Raw genomic sequence first — 22,951 nt, forward strand, 5'->3', positions numbered from 1 at the left:
GGAAGTAGGCATAAAGTACGACCATAGGAGACATTTAAGAGCAGCATAGTTTACAACAGCGTAGAGTTCAGAGGGCCTACCGTGAGCCACGTTCGACGTATTGCTTCCCTGACACACTTACGTACAAATTTACAAGTGTGACAGAGAAGCAACACGTCGAACGTGGTTCGCGTTAGACCCCTAGTTGAGTACTGATGGAGTAAGGAGTATGAGGTGTGGTATTGTGGATAGAGGTAAATGACAAACATATCTAGTCGATGTTACTATTTTATTCATTCTTACTTAACCAACTGTGTCCTTAAACATAGTCACACACACGATGCTCATATTACCATTGTCATAATGTGAGTTACAAGTTAACCATATAAATATTTATATAGCGTCTATATGTACAAGTGTGTTCCGAAACTAGGTCCTTTAGCTACTCTAGCGATACCGTGGGGTTACTCTGGTGTTCGCTTACTCTGTTTGAGCGAGGACCTTCTACTCTACGCGCGCTCACTATGTGAACACTCATACGCAAGCTTTACATTATTTTACTTTAGACGTTTACTGGCAGTGCAACCGACTTATGCACGAATCCTTTAATATATATGACAGAGATATCAGATATGTAGCGCGAGTTCTATTGTACAAAAAGCTTGAATTCACTAGACTTTCAAAAATAGATTTTATCTCTTAACTTGTATGAAATAGCGAATCCCGAGATGCAAACATTTAGTGTTAACTTAGCCGCGACTTATGTTTACTTTAACGACCCTCAGTCAGCGAATTCCAGTACCGGTCGTGTCTGTAGGTATAGTATAGCACTATTACCTCTACGCACGTTATGTGTAAGGTTATAGAGAGGCCATAACGCCGAACAAACTAAACTGCGATCGAACAGCTTACCTTCGTATTCATAAACATTACACTAATAACAAAAATAGGATTTTTGGTAAAATATATTTTTTGTTTCATCTTCATCGCAACTCTATATTGTGCCATTTCATGCTAGTTTTCTACTTTTTTTTTAGTTCAAATTATCAAGCCAAAGCTAAAATAAAGTAACAAAATGCTATTATTCTAAATCCCGAGGGACATGAGGTCATAATACAATTATCAAATAAGTATCATCGAAGTTTTAAATGTTACACTACACTAATACGATTTACACGATAATTATTATTACGCAGTCAAAGTAAACATCAAAAATAAAAGTTAGATTTTGAAGTAGCAACAAATCAACGGAAAATTCCCTGGACAAGTGTTTCTGGTACTAGCTACAAGCTATACTTACCAGTCCAACTATGTATGTATATGACATACCATACGACTGAGGCTCTTTAGAACATCGAGTGTACATTTTAACAAGTGTCAGGAAATTCTCGAGGACTACAGACAGTTTTCATCATTACAAAACTAGCATTCCAGTCCATTCAATTTATCGTTTCTAAATAAAAATATGACTAAAATAAACTTCTAAACTCTGCACTAAAATATAATGGTTTCTAATTTTAGAACAAAATATTATGAATTACCGTTAATACAACTTTTGAATGAAATGGCGTTACTGACAGTACAAGAAGTGTTGGTTTACCATTATACACTTTAGAAACTAGTTTTTAATGATACAAGTACCAAATGAGAGTATTAGTAAATATATCTTTCACCACGTGAAAATATACATTTAAAATGTAAATTACATGAGATCTTACATCAGCAAAACATGTCCCTCAACAGCGATATATGTATATGAATCATCGTATAATACGATAAATTATTTTATACATATTTTAATATAATTTATACTACCGGTGAAAAGTTTAAAGTTCACACCTTGTTTTCGGTACAAATGAGTACTGTTGATACAGTTAGAAATGTTTGTAAATTGTGTCAGACTGATAAACACACCTCTGGAAATAACGGATCAGTTGGAAACACATTTCGACATCCGAACTGGAAAAAATATCGCACAAAAGTACTCAATTGTACTAAAACAAGGGGTGAACTTAAAACTTTTGACCGGTAGTGTATACATAGGTGAACTATTATTAGAAAAATAAAATTCTTACATACAATAAATTCAAAACGAACACAAGGTGTTGGATCCTGCATCTCTTTATTTTAAAATGTGTTATTAGGTTTAGACGTGGATGTATTAAAGACAATTTGATCGTGAACGCGTCAGATAAACTTATTAAAAGCTCAAACGTCTAACATAATTTCGAAAAAACATTCAGATTAAGAATAAAGATAAAATTTAAATATATAACACAAGCAACACGGATTCATTTTTAATTCCAACGCGTTCTTCCGTAAATCATGAGATGTATAGAAAATTAAACATGATTGGCGAACGACATAATAAGAGTAAATGAATTGTCATAATGGTTTGGGTACGCGACTTAAAAAAAAAATTCACAATCAAGTGCAATAATCAAAATAACCGGAAATCGTAAATGACGAGTGATTATCGAACGGGGACAATCGTGCAGTCTGTATGGGTACATACATTTGACCAAGTATCAGGTTCAAACGTCTGTGCTAAGAACGTTAGTACTCACGCGCCGCGCTTTCACGTTTGAGGACGTTACAAGCGGCCAGAGATAACTAGGAGGTCGATATGAGGAAGACCGCCATATTGTTTAGTGTAGACCGTCACAGAGGGCAAGAACTCTTGTATTTGCATAATCCCAAGTCTCACAGACACGGAAAGGAAGAGCTTGGCTCATTCTGCTCTACTGACCGACTGTACAGACAAAAGTTAGAAGCGACTAAAGAGCTTTTAGACGGTCTTATAAACCAGCGGTCGACAACAGGCGGCCCGCGAGCCTCCCTGGCTATTTTGTATGTAATATTGACAAACGACAATGTCTAATAATGTCATGAATATTAACAAAGTGCGGTCCGCGTCAACTTCGTTAACTACTATTTGGCCCTTGGCTGCTAAAATGTTGTCGCCCGCTGTTGTAAACGATCTTCCTCACCTTGACCTTAGTGTGAGTTTTGAGCACAGATGTGGTAATGTGGTTAGTTGAGTAATGTCAGGTGTGAGGAGTGAGGTGTGAGGAGTGAGGTGGGAGGTGATTACTCTGTGTAGTCCCAGCAGTCCTGCTCGTAGCCCTCGTGCACATGCAGCAACAGCACGCGACGCCGGCTCTCGCAGTATCTGCACACACGACAAATATCATTCATACCATAGCACAGGACAATCTTGTAAGGGGTTGTGCACAAATCACGCGTTTCGGCTACTTTTTGACCCCCCCTCCCCCCTGGTGATATTTGGTGAGGTTTTTCGCTACCTCCCCTCCCCCCACACAACCTCACGTGTATTTATTTAAAATTTTTTCTTTCGATCAAATTTTAAGAAAAATTGCAACATATATAGAAAATCTTGATTATTTTGCTATTTTCGTTCAATAGACTCGCTATTTTGAAGTGCAGAGTGAAGATTTATGTTTAACGAAACCATGAAAAAGTATCTACTGATGTGGTAGGTGTATTTTTCATAGTTTCGTTCACTGTAGAAAAATACACGTGAGGTTTCCTTATACCATTTGAAATAAGATTTGAAAACAATATGGTAAAATTAATAATAGAACATTTGAATAGTAAATTACTCAAATGCTGGCTTATGGCTATGATAGAGAGGAGGATTTTTGTATGGTGTCCATAGAGAAACAAGCCCATTTGAAAAGACTGTCCTCAACTATCATCTTTGTCCTAACTTTTTTTTATCTTTTCGACAGTATTTTAGGATATTTTGATGTGTAGCAATGCAAATTTTAGGATACAAATATACAACAAAGATATATCATGTATCTAACATGAGACATTAAAGAAAAAAACGTTGTTTCCATACTTTTGGCCTTGGGTGTATGTATGTATGTATGCATACCTATATTTATCCTGGACCTTCTGCTTGATATCGGCCAGGTTCTCGCTAGTGATCTCCCTCTCCAGATACTCGGAGAGCGTCTCGGTGGCGGACTCCAGGTCGCGCTGGTTGTCCTCGAAGATCACCGACTGGTTGTTCTTGCGCAGGTAGTACGCGAACACGTACGTGTACATGAGCGTCTGCCGGCACTGGCAGAGGATGTCGACGGCCTTCTTCAGGAATTGTACCTGGAATACAACATTCATTATGAAAATATAGATGTTTTCATTCACGAAGACACGTGCTTTGGCTCGTATTGTCATGCTTTTAAAAGTTATATTTGAGAAATCTGCGCGTCATCGTGAATGCCACAATTTATAGCATACCTACTTATCAAAACAAAATAAATGGTCTGTTTGAGACTTATGTATGGTTTTTTTGTACTGTTTAGATTCCCCCTGAGATAAAAATAGGTCAAACAGAGAGAAGGTTTTGCGATGTCAACAGCGGAAATATGCGGGAAAGGGTGACAACGAGGAGTTATTGAAACTTCTCGGTTTAAAAATATACTCGTAAGGGTCATATATAAAATGCGGCTTAATACTGATAAATGTAATTCCACCCTAAGTTTACCCTTATAGATCACTACACCTTATAAAACAAAGTCCTCCGCCGCGTCTGTCTGTTTGTGTGTTTATTTGTATGTTCGCGATAAACTCAAAAACCGGACATGTGCAAGTCGGACTCGCCCACCGAGGGTTCCGTACTTTTTAGTATTTGTTGTTATAGCGGCAACAGAAATACATCATCTGTAAAAATTTCAATCTTCTATCTGTGAAAATCTATCACGGCTCATTAGATACAGCCTGGTGACAGACGGACAGTGGAATCTTAGTAATAGGGTCCCGTTTTTACCCTTTGGGTACGGAACCCTAAAAGCTACAGAACGAATTTTCATGCGGTTTTCACCTGTCAATATAGTGATTCTTGGGGAAGGTTTAGGTGTATAATGTTAACCCGTGCGAAACCAGAGCGGGTCGCTAGTTGATAATAAAGTAAGTTACCTCGATCCAGCTCATGTTGTGTTGCTGCATCTCCTCCATCTTCTCCTTGACGGAGGCGTACAGCTTGGACTCGAAGCGGAGCGACTGCATGTGGTTCATGTAGTGGTTGCAGTAGAACAGGTACCGCTGCAGGTATACAGTATGAAGTTACCTCGATCCAGCTCATGTTGTGTTGCTGCATCTCCTCCATCTTCTCCTTGACGGAGGCGTACAGCTTGGACTCGAAGCGCAGCGACTGCATGTGGTTCATGTAGCGGTTGCAGTAGAACAGGTACCGCTGCAGGTATACAGTATGAAGTTACCTCGATCCAGCTCATGTTGTGTTGCTGCATCTCCTCCATCTTCTCCTTGACGGAGGCGTACACCTTGGACTCGAAGCGCAGCGACTGCATGTGGTTCATGTAGCGGTTGCAGTAGAACAGGTACCGCTGCACGTATACAGTATGAAGTTACCTCGATCCAGCTCATGTTGTGTTGCTGCATCTCCTCCATCTTCTCCTTGACGGAGGCGTACAGCTTGGACTCGAAGCGCAGCGACTGCATGTGGTTCATGTAGCGGTTGCAGTAGAACAGGTACCGCTGCACGTATACAGTATGAAGTTACCTCGATCCAGCTCATGTTGTGTTACTGCATCTCCTCCATCTTCTCCTTGACGGAGGCGTACAGCTTGGACTCGAAGCGCAGCGACTGCATGTGGTTCATGTAGCGCTTGCAGTAGAACAGGTACCGCTGCAGGTATACAGTATGAAGTTACCTCGATCCAGCTCATGTTGTGTTGCTGCATCTCCTCCATCTTCTCCTTGACGGAGGCGTACAGCTTGGACTCGAAGCGCAGCGACTGCATGTGGTTCATGTAGCGGTTGCAGTAGAACAGGTATCGCTGCAGTGCCGCGCGCGACCGCTCCTGCGCGTCGCGGGCCGCCTTCGCCTCGTCCTCGTCGTATCTGGACGATTAAGAGAGGTTTTTAACACAAATAATTATATCCTAAGTCGAAATCATTTATGTAGTTTTGAAATTGGAATCTTCTTTTATTACATTATAGTTTTAAAATTCGATTTGATTTTGGCCTTTTAAAAGGACATAGGGACTTAGGAGGAGGGTGACTTAGTAAGAATACACTACTAATATAACTTTAATCAAAACAAAAGTAGAGCCAAAATATAGGAAGCGTATCGCATAGTTTGCAGCTTGCCTCAGCGTGGACTGCGAAAAGCAAGAATTATGAAATCGCCATATATTCAGCGGTACCAAGCGGCCCTCTGGCTCGCATGAGCAGTGCCAAAAACGCGAGGAAGATCCGCGGTGGGACCTCTCCGCTGCGCGAGCAAAGCAAGTCTTTCGGAATTCAGCCATCTTTTTTCCGTCACCTATTTCTCTTATGGATATACACACATTGACACATTCATACCTGTTACAGTTGTACCAGCTGCTACCGTGGGGCTCCCAGGGCCCGAGACAGACCCAGCAGAAGTCCGCCTTGCAGTTTTGGTTCTTGCAGACCATGTGGTTGCAGCCGCCGTCCTTTTCGATGGTCACGTTGCACTTCGGGCATTCCTTTGTGTTCGCCGCTATCCAGTTCGATGTTTCAGAGTCGTCGTCGCATTTCTGGAGACAATTGCTAATATTATGAATATACGACTGAGTGTTGAGGTTAAATGTCTTCGAATAAGTTTGACCAAGTACCGTTCACGCCTTTTGACCGAAACATGACACGGCAACGGAGGAGTTTGGGCGCAGTGTCGTAGACAAAGACCAATTTGGACAAAACCCACAAATGAAAATCGATCGGGCATTCTAACTACCGACGTAAACTGCTGTTATTTGGTCGTCCCAACTGTCCCGAGCGGAGCTCTATGAAGAAGGAACTGAGACCCGTTCAGACGAGCTGGAGTGACACTGGGAATAATCGTAAAATCGGGGACGTACCGTCAGCTGCCGTACAGCAAGGAAACTTCCTACAAAACCGAAATTTGACAGCGGTTTAGGGTCGAATCATACTATCCCTTTCTAATATATGGGGCTATCCCTTTCGGCTATTTAGGATTGTCAAAATTCAAGTGATTATCTTATCTGTCGTCGTGCACGCAAAAGGAAGTCAAGTGGTGCCAACCCTAATAATTGCTCAGAGCAATGATGAGCCGAGCGAAGCCGAGTTTGACAGAAGTAAGGAGCACCCCTGGTACCATTAAGTCAACATCAGAGCAGTACCTTGATCCACTTGCGCAGCAGCGAGCAGCGCACGGGGTCGTGCCAGTTCTCGCCGCAGCTGAAGCAGGTGTGCCCGCAGCGGCACGTGACGGGCGCCGCCTCCACGTACGCCACCTTGATCGCGTTGCTGCAGTCCGGCGACGGGCACCAGCGGAGCAGTCGGTTGTATGTATATATGTATCAGAGCAGTACCTTGATCCACTTGCGCAGCAGCGAGCAGCGCACGGGGTCGTGCCAGTTCTCGCCGCAGCTGAAGCAGAAGGTGTGCCCGCAGCGGCACGTGACGGGCGCCGCCTCCACGTACGCCACCTTGATCGCGTTGCTGCAGTCCGGCGACGGGCACCAGCGGAGCAGTCGGTTGCACTACACACAATATCCTCAGTCATTACTATTAGCGGCAATTGCACCATCCCACTAACCCGGGGTTAACCGATTAAACCGTTGACCCAGTGTCAAATTGTACTGGTAACCATGGTAACTAGTTTTAACCCCGGGTTAGTGAATGGTGCAAGTGGCCCTTAGAAGTATTAGAACAAATTAAATTATTTTCAGCTGCTGTTTGTTATTTTACGGCATCTGCCTCGATTGCAGAGGACGATGGTTCGATTCCAGCCTGGGGCACTGGAGGCCTTGGTCACTTTTTCTTAGTACAGGTATGACATTTATTTCAGTTTATCTCTACTCATTATTGCAAGATTATGGTACATTTAGTGGTGAACATGGTCCAATATTCTTAGGAACATAATCTACCCATCATTGCGTGCAATCGTTTGATCTAATTTATTAACACTATGGTGGACACTACTCCAGCCAGACACAATATAAAGAATAATAGATTTACGCCTTTAGGCGTTTAGTATCCATCAAGATGTTAAGCGGGTCCACACAGAACGAGTCGCCTCGCGAAGAATTGCCGCGTGTATAGTAGGTGAAGACACGCACACACGGACACGTTGCCTCAGGCGAGGCACATCTTACATTACTTTACGTGGAGCTGTTTCACGAGGCAATACGCTCGCGAGACCTTATTCTATGTGGATTCGCCTATTGCATAAATTAAAATCTTGGGATGATTTTGTTAACAAAACTGAACAGTCTCCTTAAAAATGTTAATACATATACCTACCTCCACAAAGCTGTTGGTAATGATGTGCTGATACTTGAGCTTGACGCGCGCGTCGCGCACCAGTCGCATTACAGTCGCGTCGTCGACTAATATGTCGCATGCGTGCGCCGCACACGCTATAGTTTGACCCTGCAACGGCAAGACATTACACAAAACTGATCTAACAATACTTTACGACTATGTTATGACGTCAGTTCGGTTTCGTTTTTCTTAAATGTGACAAGTATTTGGAAAGATAATCAGTGTCAACGAATAGGTACTGTGTAATTGAAAACGGCCGACACAAAATTACAGGGAATTATGACGTCATCGTCTTGACGTCGTCGAATACAAATAGCTATATAAGTAGTTCAATTTTATTTACTTTCGATATGTTAAAAAAAGTAATTTGAATTATAAGTGGCACTTTTTCGAAGAAATGCAGAATCGTAGTACTATACCGAGTCTTAATTGACTTTTGACTGTATGTACTGTATTTTAATACTAAAAGGTACGATATATTTGACTTACTAAGCCTTCCTCCATTATTTTGGTAGTCAAGTATTCGCACCAGCATTGTGTACAAAATCTATGCCCGCATTCCAGACCCGTCATCATCTGGAAATAAACAAAGAGTTGAAATGCAAATTATTATTATGACAACATGGAAGACAAAGGTGTTAACATCTTATCACTGTAGGTATCTAAAGATTAATGTAGTGTTTGTCGACCAATGAACCTTAATAGCCTATTCAATGTACAGAAGAAATTGTGATATCTTGCAACTGGTACACATATATGATGATGATGATGATGATGATATACATACATATACAGGGTGATCAATCTAAATGGGTCAGTATGGAGAAGTCAGAAACTATAAGAGATAGCGAAATCTGTTCTTAGGAACCATGGCTCCGATTTTAGATTTAATAATAATGGCATTCAATTTTTTTTAAAATCTATCATACATAACCGGGATTCGAACATGGTCAATATTCTTGTTGTTTGTTTGTATGGAAACTTTTAAACGATGCGTGATAGGTGGGGGGTGCTCGACCAAATATCATAGAGGGCCCCGAGACAAAACAAAGTACATAAAAAAATCAAAATGGCCGACTTTTTTTTTAATTTTTTTCAAGTTGGTCCGAGCGCGCTGAGAATTGGCATGCGGCGAGCCTGAAGGCCCAAGATTACAATGTCAAAAAATATTTTTGGAAAAATCTTAAATGGCGGCGGACACGGGCAAAGACAAATTTCCAAGTAGGTTAAGCGAGCCTGAAGGGCGAGCTTCAGGCCAGGAGGCCGAAGGCCGACCCCGGTGGAAGGCCGAAGGCCCGAAGCCTCCACCCCGACGCCCAAAAAGCGACTCCCAATAGGAAAAGTGTTGGGTCGTGTTTAAGCTCCAACTTCCCCCTCTCGTGTGACGCTTCGGGCCTTTGGCCCTACGCAGAGCTCGGCCTTCGGCCTTCGCAAGCCTCGACGCTTCGCCGTGGGGCATTCGGCCTGCCGGCTTCGGTCATCAATACAGTTGACTTGGTAGAACGCTTGGAAGCACCGAATTCACGCAGTTCGGCCTTCGGCCTCACGTTTTGGGAGTAGGGGTGGAGGCTCAGGGCATTCGGCCTTCCACCGGGGTCGGTCTTCGGTCTCCCGGCATGAAGCTCGCCCTTCGGGCTCGCTTAACCTACTTGAAAATTTTACTTTGCCCGTGTCCGCCGCCATTTTGAATTTTTCCAAAAATATTTTTTTGACATTGTAATCTTGGGCCCCCAGGCTCACCGCATGCCGAATATCAGCGCGCTCGGACCAACTTAAAAAAATTAAAAAAAAAGTCGGCCATTTTGATTTTTTTTTTATGTACTTTGTTTTGTCTCGGGGCCCTCTATGATATTTGGTCGAGCACCCCCCACCTATCACGCATCGTTTAAAAGTTGCCATACAAACAAACAACAAGAATATTGACCATGTTCGAATCCCGGTTATGTATGATAGATTAAAAAAAAATATGAATGCCATTATTATTAAATCTAAAATTGAAGCCATGGTTCCTAAGAACAGATTTTGCTATCTCTCATAGTTTCTGACTTCTCCATACTGACCCATTTGGATTGATCACCCTGTATATACTGGTACAGTTAGCCTAGGAGGGAAATGAACTAGCCGTGTACAAACAGCAACACTCCTAACTGTGCATCAGTGGACTTTATTACAAAAGGCATAAGGACCACCAATGTACAGTAATGTACAGTTAACAGTGTGGGCGATGGTACAGTATACATGACGAACGGTGATGAGAGTCACCTTAACATCTTAAAATGTCTCTAACTAGCATCAGATCGAGTTTAAAATTTTCACTGTCATGTATATACACGACATGGTTAGTGTCAGTTAAAAGCTTAGTGGTTTTCCCGCAATACGGTGTAAATAATGATCATTTGTTTCTTCCCCATAGTTTAAAATAAATACAACATTCAAAAGAAATATTTATCAATTCACCTCAGCCTAGCGCACCTAGTGGAAAATATAGAGAATGTTGAAATACTCATTACACCTACATGTTTTAATAAAATACTCATTACACCTACATGTTTCAGTAATATGCACCTACTAGACACGTCACATATAGCTTCTATCCGAAAAAGAGCAACCAGACGCCCGTATTTCTAGCGAGGACCGATTGACTCACACAAATGATACAAAAAAAAAGAAGTTAAATGTTATACAACAGATTCGGCAAATCAGTTATCCGAATTTTTTATTCGTAATGGAATACTTTTTGGCCAACTCTCTCCTACACCCACCCATAGACTATATATGACTGGGACCTCAATAAATACTTCTACTAAGTATATATGCCATATATGGTAACTTACCGCAGTTGGCAGTACTGTGAAACATATTTCACACTCTTCAGTTCCTGACGTCGACGTCCGTCTGGGCAGCTGCAACACGGTCTAAATCAAATTTGCATAGTCACGATAAAGATATAACCAAATTGTTACTCAACAACTTCTAAAGGCCTGTCTCCATATTGCGCGGCAAACTATCGAACATTGACTCGCGAGGCAGCCGCGCGAGCCAATGTTCGATAGTTTGCCGCGCAATATGGAGACAGGCCTTAACACTAGTTGTGTCAAATATTTCATCTTGAACGGTCAGCAACTATTCTTTTTTTAATCACTTGGTCATCAGTTACATAAATATGTAAATTTTAACTTAATTTAACTAGACTGGATGGATGGACACGTAGCTGGAATTTAACCAAATTGAACTTGTTTTTTTTTTATTCCCTACACACGCAATGGCAGTATAAACTAAATTAAGTACATATAAAAATAACATGTACAGTATGGTATTTAAATAAATACCTTTGGCCTCTGTATAACTGGTTTTCTAAATGGATTTATGACTCTAGCCTCGGAGAACAATTGATCCTGGTCGCCGTCGTAAAAACGTTCCATGAGCTTTTCTTTGTCCCATTTGAAGTGATTTAGCAGTATGCGGGTGGTTGTAGCTGGTATCTGCAAAATGAATGCTACATTAGACTACAGGTGAGTTTCAGACACTTGTCCCATCGCCGACGATGAGCGATAAGCGAGTAGAACGATAAACTAGAAACGAGTGGGCGAGCGGCGAGAAGCGAGTGTTAGCTCCAATAATTTTGTCGCTCGGCTATAGGTGAGTGTTCGAGTGCGACGGGCTATTACTCGCGTCACTCGCTCGGGCGGTGCAGCGTAGCCGAACACGCAGACTGATTGGTCTCGCATCTAACTACGAAGCGAGCATCGCCGAGCGAGTACCGCTGAGCTAGTTTTATCTTATCGCGGCGACAAACTAGTAGAGCGAGTGTTCTCGCCGGCAGTGTGAACAGCCAGCGATGAACTATTAATATATGTGTCTCTTTTACTAACATAGGATCCTAATCTTTTGTTCCTTTCCTGGGGCGAGAAAATCGCCAATAGTTAATCGCTTACTCGCTCTTGGTGAGACAAGTGCCTCAAAGAGGTCCTTATTGGTGATGCAGGCAGAAGCGCTGGTGGCCTAGCGGTAAGAGCGTGCGACTTTCAATCCGGAGGTCGCGGGTTCAAACCCTGGCTCGTACCAATGAGTTTTTCGGAACTTATGTACGAAATATCATTTGAAATTTTTACCAGTCGCTTTTCGGTGAAGGAAAACATCGTGAGGAAACCGGACTAATCCCAATAAGGCCTAGTTTCCCCTCTGGGTTGGAAGGTCAGATGGCATTCACTTTCGTAAAAACTAGTGCCTACATCAAAACCTTTTCCGAACTGTGTAGAGGTGACAGAAATAAGTAAACAGGAAGGGCAGGAGGAGTCCGACTGGGCGGCGGCATTGGAGGTGGTGGAGGAGGAGAGGGTTGAATGGGCGATCAACTCCTTTGCGTCCTTCAAGGCTGCGGGCCCTGACGGAATCCTACCGGCACTACTGCAGAAAGGATATAGATACATAAAGGAGAATCTGGTGGAATTATACAGGGCAAGTATAGCCCTAAGCTATATTCCAAGGGTATGGAGAGAGGTAAGGGCGGTCTTCCTGCCTAAACCGGGGAAGAAATCGTACCAAGAGGCGAAATCATTTAGAAGCATAAAGTCTGTCGTCGTTTGTGCTAAAGGCTTTAGAGAAGGTAATAGATAAGCACATAAGAGAGAAAGTGGAAAGCAGCGGATGCCCCCTACACGGGAATCAGCACGCTTACATGGCAGGAAAATCAACGGAGACAGCCCTACACAACCTAACGGTAAGGGTGGAAAGAGCATTAGACACAAAACAATATGCACTAGGCTGCTTCTTCGACGTAGAGGGGGCCTTTGATAAGGCTACTTTCGACGCCGTAGAAGAAAGCCTGAGGAGAGAGGGCATCCGACCGACAATAGCAAAATGGATAGGAAAAATGCTAAAAGGCAGATCCATAACGGCGGAGCTAGGAGGAGTATCAAAGAAGATTAGTCCAAGAAGAGGCTTCCCACAAGGGGGATGTCTGTCCCCCCTGATGTGGTGCCTACTTCTTGACTCAATGGTGAAGGAGCTCAACAGAGGGGGTATGTATATGCAGGCCTACTCTGATGACGGAGTGCTACTAGTGAGAGGGACGGTTCTTAGCGTCATAAGAGATATAATGGCAAAAGGCCTCAGACAGGTACTGAGGTGGTGTAGAGAGAGAGGACTGGATCTCAATCCGTCGAAAACAAAGCTAGTGCTATTCACTAATAAGAGAATAAAGGAGATGAGACCCTTAGAGATACAAGGCATAGAAATAGAAATGGTGAACGAGCTGAAATATCTGGGAGTGACTCTAGACAGTACACTCAGATACAAAACTCACATCAAAGAACAGACGGCAAAAGCCATAAGAACACTGTGTCAATGCAAAAGGGCAGTGGGGAAGAACTGGGGACTGAAGCCAGGTATGATCCACTGGATCTTGTAATGGAAAAATATTTAGATAACAAAATACTTCTATGAAGCCGGACGGGCGATTAAATCTGTGTCTCGAATAGTGTCGATGGACTGTCAAGTTGGCAGCGATTCCGTGTTGCCAGGGAGATAGGTCTGAATCCCTTCGAAACCAGTTCGATCGCCAACTAGTTCTTACCAAAATAATTATTATCATTCTCCATGAACGGGTAAGAATGTATAGATTGTCGAGTCTTCCTTTCCCTTTCTTAAAAATATCATACCGTGCTTGTCCAGCAGCGTTTACCACGCTCTGTTCTAATTTCCGTATTTAGAATTTCACGTCAGTTTTGTTAAATGCCTTGGGATTGTAACCCTGGCAACATCGAAGAGGAGGCACCGAGGGAGAATGATTCGGCCATTTTGGGACTTGGATTTTCTTCCCCGACCTAGCCGGGCTCGGCTTTATATTAAATAATTGGGACAACGTTCTCATCTTTGGTAAGTAATCTTACATTCGTTTGTGAAGACCGTGAAATTCGGAATCTGTTGTTGGATTATGCGATTATTGACGTGAACCGTTTATTTCAGCCTGCCCTCAGGTGTACCTTGAGGTTAACCCGTTTCCCGAAAGGGCGAACCAGGAGCGTCCTGGGCACTTCGGAGTTGATATTCGATCACTCATAAACCCCGGCAAGACGATTTTCCTCCGACAGGTAAGGCGTCGTTCATATACTTTTGTCAGAAATTGTATGGCGTGCCATGCGGCCACATAAAAGTATCCCGCGTAGCGCTGAATTCTATACTGTAATATAACCCCAAAGGGTTACGCATGGAAACCCTTGTTCCTATGTGAAACGGACTCTCACGTGGCACGGACCACAGATTCTTGGCGTGACCTGAGCCAGTGGAACTAATCCCGTACCCGGAATTTTCCAGGAGGTGTCTACTAGGGGCGCGGCCTTTGGTAGGCCAGATTCTGTGCCAGTCGACCTGTGCAGCTGGCCCCGCCAGAGTCGGAGCTATTGGAACCTCCGGCCATCTGGTCGAGAGAGAGCCGTCGACTGTCGCTACAGTGCAGCTAAGCCTTTCACTACTTTTTCCTAAACTGCGATTTTGGACTATTCACCTTTTAGTATTAACTATCCAATAGCGCAATCGACCAAGTATCACCAACAATAATTAAAACCCGGTTAGATAAATATAAATTTAGTTTACTATCAATAAGTCGTTAAGTAGTGTTTAAGCTCCAAAGTGTAAACTTAACCAGGCCGGCAATTAAATTGTACCTGTCCACTATCGGGTTGTTTGTTTTATCCCCTTCAGGACCCTTAGTTTAAAAATAAAGTATTACAATCTACAAGGCGGTGATACTTCCCAGGGTGCTATACGGGGCAGTGATATGGTGGCACAGGGCCCGTATTAAAGAATACCAAAAAGACCTAACCAAAGTACAGAGATTAGCGTGCCTCATGATGACAGGGGCCATGAGAACGACCCCGACACATGCATTGGAGGTAATGCTAGGCCTGAAGCCACTCTGGATAGAGGTAGAGAAAAGAGCCACCGAACAGTGGTATAGAATGAAAGCATGCAAGGAATGGAGAGGAAGCTGTGTGGACAAGAGACACGCGCTGATACAAAAAGAGGCGCTATCAAAATTTGAGATGCTGATGGCCAATAACGACCTTATAAAAAGGCAGGAGATATTTGACAAGAAGTATAGGATACATATAGGAGAGAGAGACAACTGGAAGGTAGAAGTCAGTCACCCGACGACTATCTGTTTTACGGATGGCTCTAGAAGAAGCTCAACGAAACTAGCAGGAGCAGGCATAGTAATCCCTAAACTGGGAGAGAAGGTATCAATACCGTTGGGTAGGTATGCTAGCGTATTTCAAGCAGAGGTATGTGCAATAGCGCGCTGTGCACACATAATTAAAGAGAGTGTGCAGCAAGAAGGTGCTGTTGTAATATATACCGATTAATTGAGTTATTCTATGTAATCAATGTATGGGAAAATGAAACAAATTAATATAGTTTTCAAACCTGTGTGACGTGATACATCTAGGTGTACTGTTTAAAATTCACCACTATCCCCCCCCTCCACCTGACGCTCGACCCCCCCCCCCCACCTTGAAATGTGTCCCCGTTGGTAGTTTTTTGGCATTCTCACGAAAACTATAATAGATATCAAAAAAGTGTCAAGGACAGAATTAATCCTCATTAAATTTAGAACAAAAACGGTCTTATGTGTTTTATTATAAGTTGGACGGTATTCAAGCTATAAGTACTTGTATAACCTTAAAATAACAAAATAACCATACTAGTATGACGAAATGCAGAATATCTTCAAAACGGCTAGACCGATTTTAATAAAATATACCTAAAAAATCACCGCAGTGAAGCCAGCTATCAAACAAAAGAAACTACATCAAAATCGGTTCATCCGTTTCGGCGTTACGAAGTCACAGGTAAACACAAAAATACAAATTTTTTTCAACTGCACCCAATAATTTTGTAAACCGATTAATTTTGATCAATTATTTTAATGGGATCATGTCCCTTGAAGTTTTAGCTTTACGAAAAGTTAAAAAACATGGAAAACGGCCCAGTATTTTTCAAATTATCGGCATTTTCCCGATTTGTGAGTGGTTTCGTGTTATCACGCGCACGAGTTGCCCTTGACCCCTATAAAACGGGGGATAGGGGAGGGGTTGTTATCAGTCACTTATCAGAAGTTGACCGGTACACATATCCGCATATTTTCCCGTAAAGAAGACCTGTGAAAAATGGAAACCACTGAAGCTGAAGTCCGCCAAGTCGTCCAGTTCAGCTCCTGCAAGAGGGGCGTAGCCAACGTTCCGTAGCTGCCACGCTGAATTTAAGTCAATCTACAGTTTGCAGAGTTTACCAGAGGTTCCAACGGACTGGATCCTTTACTTCAAGACCAAGAAGCGGCCGCAAAAAGTGTACATCAGAGAGGGACGACCGCTTCATTGTCACAACATCTCTCCGAGATCGACACCTGACAAGCGTTGCCATCCAGCAGCGTCTGCGTGAGATACGAGGAGTGGCTGCCAGTGAGTGGACAATAAGAAGAAGACTTAAGAAAGCGAACTTGACACCCAGGAGGCTTGCAACGGGGCCCAGATTGCTGGCGCGACACCGTACAGCCCGAAGAGAGTTTGCAGAAAATCATATGGACTGGACCATTGAGCAATGGACCCCAGTTCTCTTCTCGGACGTGTGCAGAATATGCTTGAATGGATGTGACCGAAGAGGAAGAGTCTACAGAAGGCCAGAAGAACGGTTCGCCCAATGTTGCTTCTCCGAAAGGGTCGCCTATGGCTCATCCATTGCTCAATGGTCCAGTCCATATGATTTTCTGCAAACTCTCTTCGGGCTGTACGGTGTCGCGCCAGCAATCTGGGCCCCGTTGCAGGCCTCCTGGGTGTCAAGTTCGCTTTCTTAAGTCTTCTTCTTATTGTCCACTCACTGGCAGCCACTCCTCGTATCTCACGCAGACGCTGCTGAATGGCAACCCTTGTCAGGTGTCGATCTCGGAGAGATGTTGTGACAATGAAGCGGTCGTCCCTCTCTGATGTACACTTTTTGCGGCCGCTTCTTGGTCTTGAAGTAAAGGATCCAGTCCGTTGGAACCTCTGGTAAACTCTGCAAACTGTAGATTGACTTAAATTCAGCGTGGCAGCTACGGAACGTTGGCTACGCCCCTCTTGCAGGAGCTGAACTGGACGACTTGGCGGACTTCAGCTTCAGTGGTTTCCATTTTTCACAGGTCTTCTTTACGGGAAAATATGCGGATATGTGTACCGGTCAACTTCTGATAAGTGACTGATAACAACCTCTCCCCTACCCCCCGTTTTATAGGGGTCAAGGGCAACTCGTGCGCGTGATAACACGAAACCACTCACAAATCGGGAAAATGCCGATAATTTGAAAAATACTGGGCCGTTTTCCATGTTTTTTAACTTTTCGTAAAGCTAAAACTTCAAGGGACATGATCCCATTAAAATAATTGATCAAAATTAATAGGTTTACAAAATTATTGGGTGCAGTTGAAAAAAATTTGTATTTCTGTGTTTACCTGTGACTTCGTAACGCCGAAACGGATGAACCGATTTTGATGTAGTTTCTTTTGTTTGATAGCTGGCTTCACTGCGGTGATTTTTTAGGTATATTTTATTAAAATCGGTCTAGCCGTTTTGAAGATATTCTGCATTTCGTCATACTAGTATGGTTATTTTGTTATTTTAAGGTTATACAAGTACTTATAGCTTGAATACCGTCCAACTTATAATAAAACACATAAGACCATTTTTGTTCTAAATTTAATGAGGATTAATTCTGTCCTTGACACTTTTTTGATATCTATTATAGTTTTCGTGAGAATGCCAAAAAACTACCAACGGGGACACATATCAAGGTGGGGGGGGGGGGTCGAGCGTCAGGTGGAGGGGGGGGAGAGTGGTGCATTTTAAACAGTACACCTAGACGTATCACGTCACACAGGTTTGAAAACTATATTAATTTGTTTGTCTGAAAACATATAATGACTGTATTAGATAGCCAAGCAGCACTGAAGGCACTAAAGAAAACATCGGTTACCTCCTCCCTTGTGAGAGAATGTCGGGAGGAGCTCAACTCGATAGGCAAACGAAGAAGCGTCACGGTGGCATGGGTACCAGGACACCAAGGAGTGACGGGTAACGAGAAAGCGGACGAGATGGCAAGGATGGGGGCGGAAACGGAACACATTGGTCCGGAACCGGCTCTACCTATGTCAGCGGACGTCACGAAGGGAGTCATAGAGAAGGTAAAAGAGATGGAAGCACAAAGAGAATGGGAAGAAGAAACTGGATGTAGACAGTCGAAGATGATGATCAAAGGCATAGATCACAGGAGAACCAGGTATCTTCTGAAACTAGGTAAGAGCAGTCTGAGACTTCTGACAGGTATCATTACAGGTCATAACACTCTCAATAGACACCTTAAGATAATGGAGATAAGCAGAGATGCCTCCTGTCCACACTGTGGTAAGGAGGAGACTAGCTTACACCTACTAGCGGAATGTATTATGTATGCGGCACCGCGATATAATACATTCGGCAAAGACACACTAAAAGAGAACGAACTAAAGGACGTCGAACTCAAAGATGTCCTTCTGTTCTGCAGGAAAACAAGAAGATTTGAGGAGAATGGTGAGGGAATGCCGCCGGGACAGTAACCTGAAGCTCCGACTCCAGGGAATCGGGCTGAATGAACGCGGCACGCGATCGACAGCCCGCCTGCTTCCGGCCAGGCGTCCCTACACTACATCTACATCTACATCTACATCAAAACCTGGGAGTAGTTGTCAAGAGGACCCCAGGCTCGCATGAGCCATGGCAAATGCTGGGATAACGCAAGGAAGAAGGAAACTCTTGGTGATACAGAAAAAAAATCTTTAAGTCAAACTGGTAAACTGGCAATCCCACTTTGTGAGTATTTTCAACTGTAGGCGCGAAATTCAAATTTTCTATGGAACCCTTCACGTCTACATTTTTTAATTTGCCACCTTTTTCTACAGCCAGAAGTAGCTTGCCAGACTAAGTTTGTTTATTGAAATCATGAGCCAGGCATGTAACCATCTGTATTGACCTAAGATGATATAAACATTCATTCAATCCAATTATAATTTTAATGAAATCAAACGTAACCATGCACACCACGTTGCATCTTCTTACCAACAGGAACACAACAACACATTTAAATAAATGGGTACAAACTCAGGTAACTATAATCCTACTATACAACTATAGAACATTGAATTTGGACCATAGTTGTAAGTTGTGGACTAAAGTTACCTCAGTTTACGGTAGGTACCTCAGTTTCAGGTACAGTCAGCGTCATATATGTAGTAGGTAGCATCCAAAGTATTCAAATATGTAGTTCGGTACACCACATGATTTGTATGGTGTACCAAACTATTTGGACGCTGACTGTACAAGATTCAATAGACATTTTCCAGGGTCAAACTACAGTTGGACCCTGGATATAGATTAGTAATTCTTAGTTTATCCAATTTATATATATAAATATTCATTAGTCAGGTCCACACAGAGCAAGCATGCGCGCGAGGCAATTTCCTCGCGCACAACACCTCCAGTGTAGACGTGCCCTGCGCGTGTGTGTGTGCTCATGGCCGAGGCACGTCTAAACTGGCCGTTTTGTGCGCGAGGAAATTGCGTATGCTCGCTCTGTGTGGACCGGGCTTATGGATATCATTATTACATTGTTTGTGAATGTGAAGAATATTGATTGTATTTTAACAATATTTACAGTAAATAGAGCAGTCTCCCAGTAAGTATATAGATTGAGATGCTTCTTTTTAATATCTTATTTAGGTCAAGTTTATTTCATCCTCTAGCCGCCCAGAGGCCTACAAAAAGGTTACCACTCTATTTAAAATCTTTATTTTGAAAAATCAACTTTGCATTTCTCTAGGCATGTTTTAATGTGTTTCATACAGTGACCTGCCTGTTCCTATCACTATTGCATGCACTTAATTATATTGCTGTCTTGTGCCAGCAGCCAATAACACTGCGCGACCAGGAGAGCAATATAATGATGCATGTGCAACAGAGATAGGAACATGCGGGTCAATGTATGAAATTCCTTGTGCTTAGCGTCCTTTCCTAGCACTGCAGTGTTGACTCTTTGTTGCCTGAAGTGGAGAATATATTTACAAAACATTTGCTTTATATTTATGAATTTATTTATAATGTAAATAATGTTAAATATAAGTTGTTTTGTCAATACTAACATAGTGATAAGTAATATTGTACCTAACTAATCATTTGTGGATCTGTGATGTCCGAAATAAAGTCTGAATAAAAAAAATATATACAATATATAAATAAAGCTAGTATCTTTATTTATATTATTTTATTCATTAATTCAAAACCAGAATCCTGCTTGTTATATTCATGCAGGAAAACTCCTCAAAATAAATGAAGGAAAAGACCTAAATAAATATCATAGACATGAAAATATCAGTAGAAATACCAAAGAGAAAATAAGCATCAGTAAGTTGATTACTCAGAATAACAAATGAGTCATATACCTACCCCAGCTAAATTCTTCACACATGAACTGAATCTCTGGTGGGGATTTCCCACTGGGAAACATTGTATGCTTGTCCAAAAAACTAGAACAATTTATTTCTACCAATAAGAGGAAATTAGGTTTATAGGCCATCAGTTTTCTCTGTTAGACAAAGGAAATTTAGAACCATAAAACTTTAGATGATGGACTGAGAAGTATAGTCAGATTAAGTGCAACAAAGTATAAGGAACACAAAAGATCCTGTTAGTGGCAGTCCAGTGGACGAGTAACCTCATTCAATCGCTCCATTGTTTATCACTAGCATACTGACCTCGACGACTGTGTTCACTTCTTTGATGCAATCAACCATGTGTTGGACGATTTCCTCTGTAGATAGCACCTCGTACGGGTATTCATCCAGCTCCACCTGTCGTTCCCTAGTACTGTGGGTCTCGTCCATTACAAAGTCGACATCGTCTCCGCTCGATTCGTTCCCAGAATCCACATCATCCTTTGTATCGTCTTCCGAGTCCATCGTTGAGGCTTTGTCAAAATATCTACACTTGATATAAACGGTAAAGCTAAAGCACTTCTAATGATGAAATAATTACACCTAAGATTTAGGAAAGGTCAACAATGAAGAAAATAGTTCACCTACGGGTTGCCAAAACCTCTGACGTATCGTACGTGAATACTAGTCTCGTCTATGACGTCACTTTTTTTTGCATTGTATCATTTTGTCTATGGGAATTTAAAAAGTGTTTACACGATTAAAGCATGTATAGACACTCTTACCACCACTTAAATTTATTTCTTTTTTATTTTCTCATATTTCAAGTTGAATGTATAAGCCGTCCGCCGTCCGGCATGCATTCGATCGTGTCATCGTGTGTAATTAAATATTATTATATTATCTCTGCAGTCGTAATATTATTTTGACCGCACCAAGGTCGCGGTCCGGTACGCCCGTCTGTAACGGCTTTGACAAAAAACAATTATTATGTCTCTCGCTCTAACAACCCTAATTATGCCTTAATTGGAGTAAAAGAGATAGTTCCTCGAAGTTTTCGATGTTCTCGGTAGACTCTTCCTAGCTCGGTGTTTTTCTTTTAAGTACACAAACTTATTGATGATTGTTTTGGGTAGCTAACATTAGACTAGTTTCTAATGTAGCTTTGTAAGGCTAATTGGCAATTGATTATATGCCATCTGAAAATGAAAAACAACTTGGTTGCATACATTTTATTAATTACCAACAAAGACAAAATTAAGATACAAACAACTATAGGTACTATACTAAACTACATTATCCAATTCATTTTGGATAGATTCAAACTGAAGAAACATTGAGTAAAGCTCTGGATGTGTGAATTCTATTTCTGTCTCATTTTCACCACCACTTAAGCTCAAGTAAGCTTTTGGAACTTTACTCTTCTTGTGGTAATCTGAACTTAATTCCGCATTAACTCTCCATGAAAAGTTTAAAGTGTCCAGATGTTTATGAGTTTCAGTGTCTAATTCATTGACCATTGTTTTAGTTTCAACAGACCATGTCTTCAAAATAATTTCAGCTTTGTCACTTAAAAATCCTGATGACTCCAAATCATTCTTCAAATTTTTAGGCATGAAGACAAATTTTAATAGCCTCTTAAATACATAAAGCAGGGTTTTAATAGCTAGCAACAGTTGTTCTTCAGTTACATTAAATATATTTTGCAGTTTCAATTGCTCTTCCTCGGTGAAAATCTCAGCATCTTGAATTTTCAACTTAGTAACAATTCTTCGAAGGAACTGCTCAAATTTTGAGGTGTCCAGCTGATTTACAACAGCGATTCCCTTACTTAAGCTGCAATTATGAACAACAATTAAGCCACAAACTTTTAACGATATTCACTATGTCTATATTGATATTGAATGTAAACTTCCTACAATAAAATGGGCAGAGTTAATTAGGGGAGGATGCTAGCTACAATGACTACGTTAAGTACCTAATAATAGCCAAGCACCACCTTACCTAGGCGTTAATTTCAACCACTGACAATCCATTTTATTAACTTTTTTAATGTCTTACGAGAGATTTATTTAATTTAAATAACTTTGTATTTGGATTTACAGAGTAATTACATGTCAATGTCAATAATGTTTCATGTCATTTTGACTTATATTATGCTTCGTTTACATGACTCAA

The 22,951-nt window shown here is 41.9% G+C and overlaps 2 protein-coding genes and 1 long non-coding RNA gene across 4 annotated transcripts; 1 reads left to right on the forward strand and 2 right to left on the reverse strand.

The window, feature by feature from the left end:
- Positions 1 to 251: 251 nt before the first annotated feature.
- LOC134669509 (E3 ubiquitin-protein ligase ariadne-1) lies at positions 252 to 21,460 on the reverse strand. 2 transcript variants are annotated; one of them, XM_063527100.1, is made up of 10 exons: positions 21,095 to 21,460; positions 11,610 to 11,762; positions 11,115 to 11,183; positions 8,770 to 8,856; positions 8,260 to 8,388; positions 7,326 to 7,496; positions 6,334 to 6,530; positions 5,679 to 5,868; positions 3,881 to 4,107; positions 252 to 3,151 (listed from the first exon to the last, which is right to left on the reverse strand). In XM_063527100.1, exons 1-10 carry the CDS (start codon positions 21,296 to 21,298, stop codon positions 3,070 to 3,072), a joined length of 1,509 nt encoding a protein of 502 aa, XP_063383170.1. In that variant the 5' UTR covers positions 21,299 to 21,460; the 3' UTR covers positions 252 to 3,069. The 2 variants fall into 2 exon arrangements, with proteins under 2 accessions (XP_063383170.1, XP_063383169.1); XM_063527099.1 differs by having other exon boundaries at positions 11,115 to 11,195.
- LOC134669510 (uncharacterized) lies at positions 13,680 to 14,955 on the forward strand. The gene is made up of 2 exons (XR_010098912.1): positions 13,680 to 14,372; positions 14,596 to 14,955. It is a non-coding gene; the product is annotated as an uncharacterized LOC134669510 (long non-coding RNA).
- A 530-nt stretch (positions 21,461 to 21,990) lies between the features above and the next one.
- Positions 21,991 to 22,913, reverse strand: LOC134669223 (COMM domain-containing protein 10-like). The gene is made up of 2 exons (XM_063526737.1): positions 22,778 to 22,913; positions 21,991 to 22,609 (listed from the first exon to the last, which is right to left on the reverse strand). Exons 1-2 carry the CDS (start codon positions 22,807 to 22,809, stop codon positions 22,060 to 22,062), a joined length of 582 nt encoding a protein of 193 aa, XP_063382807.1. The 5' UTR covers positions 22,810 to 22,913; the 3' UTR covers positions 21,991 to 22,059.
- Positions 22,914 to 22,951: the final 38 nt, after the last annotated feature.

Source organism: Cydia fagiglandana, chromosome 12, assembly GCF_963556715.1.
Source record: "Cydia fagiglandana chromosome 12, ilCydFagi1.1, whole genome shotgun sequence".
Classification (NCBI taxonomy): Eukaryota; Metazoa; Arthropoda; class Insecta; order Lepidoptera; family Tortricidae; genus Cydia; species Cydia fagiglandana.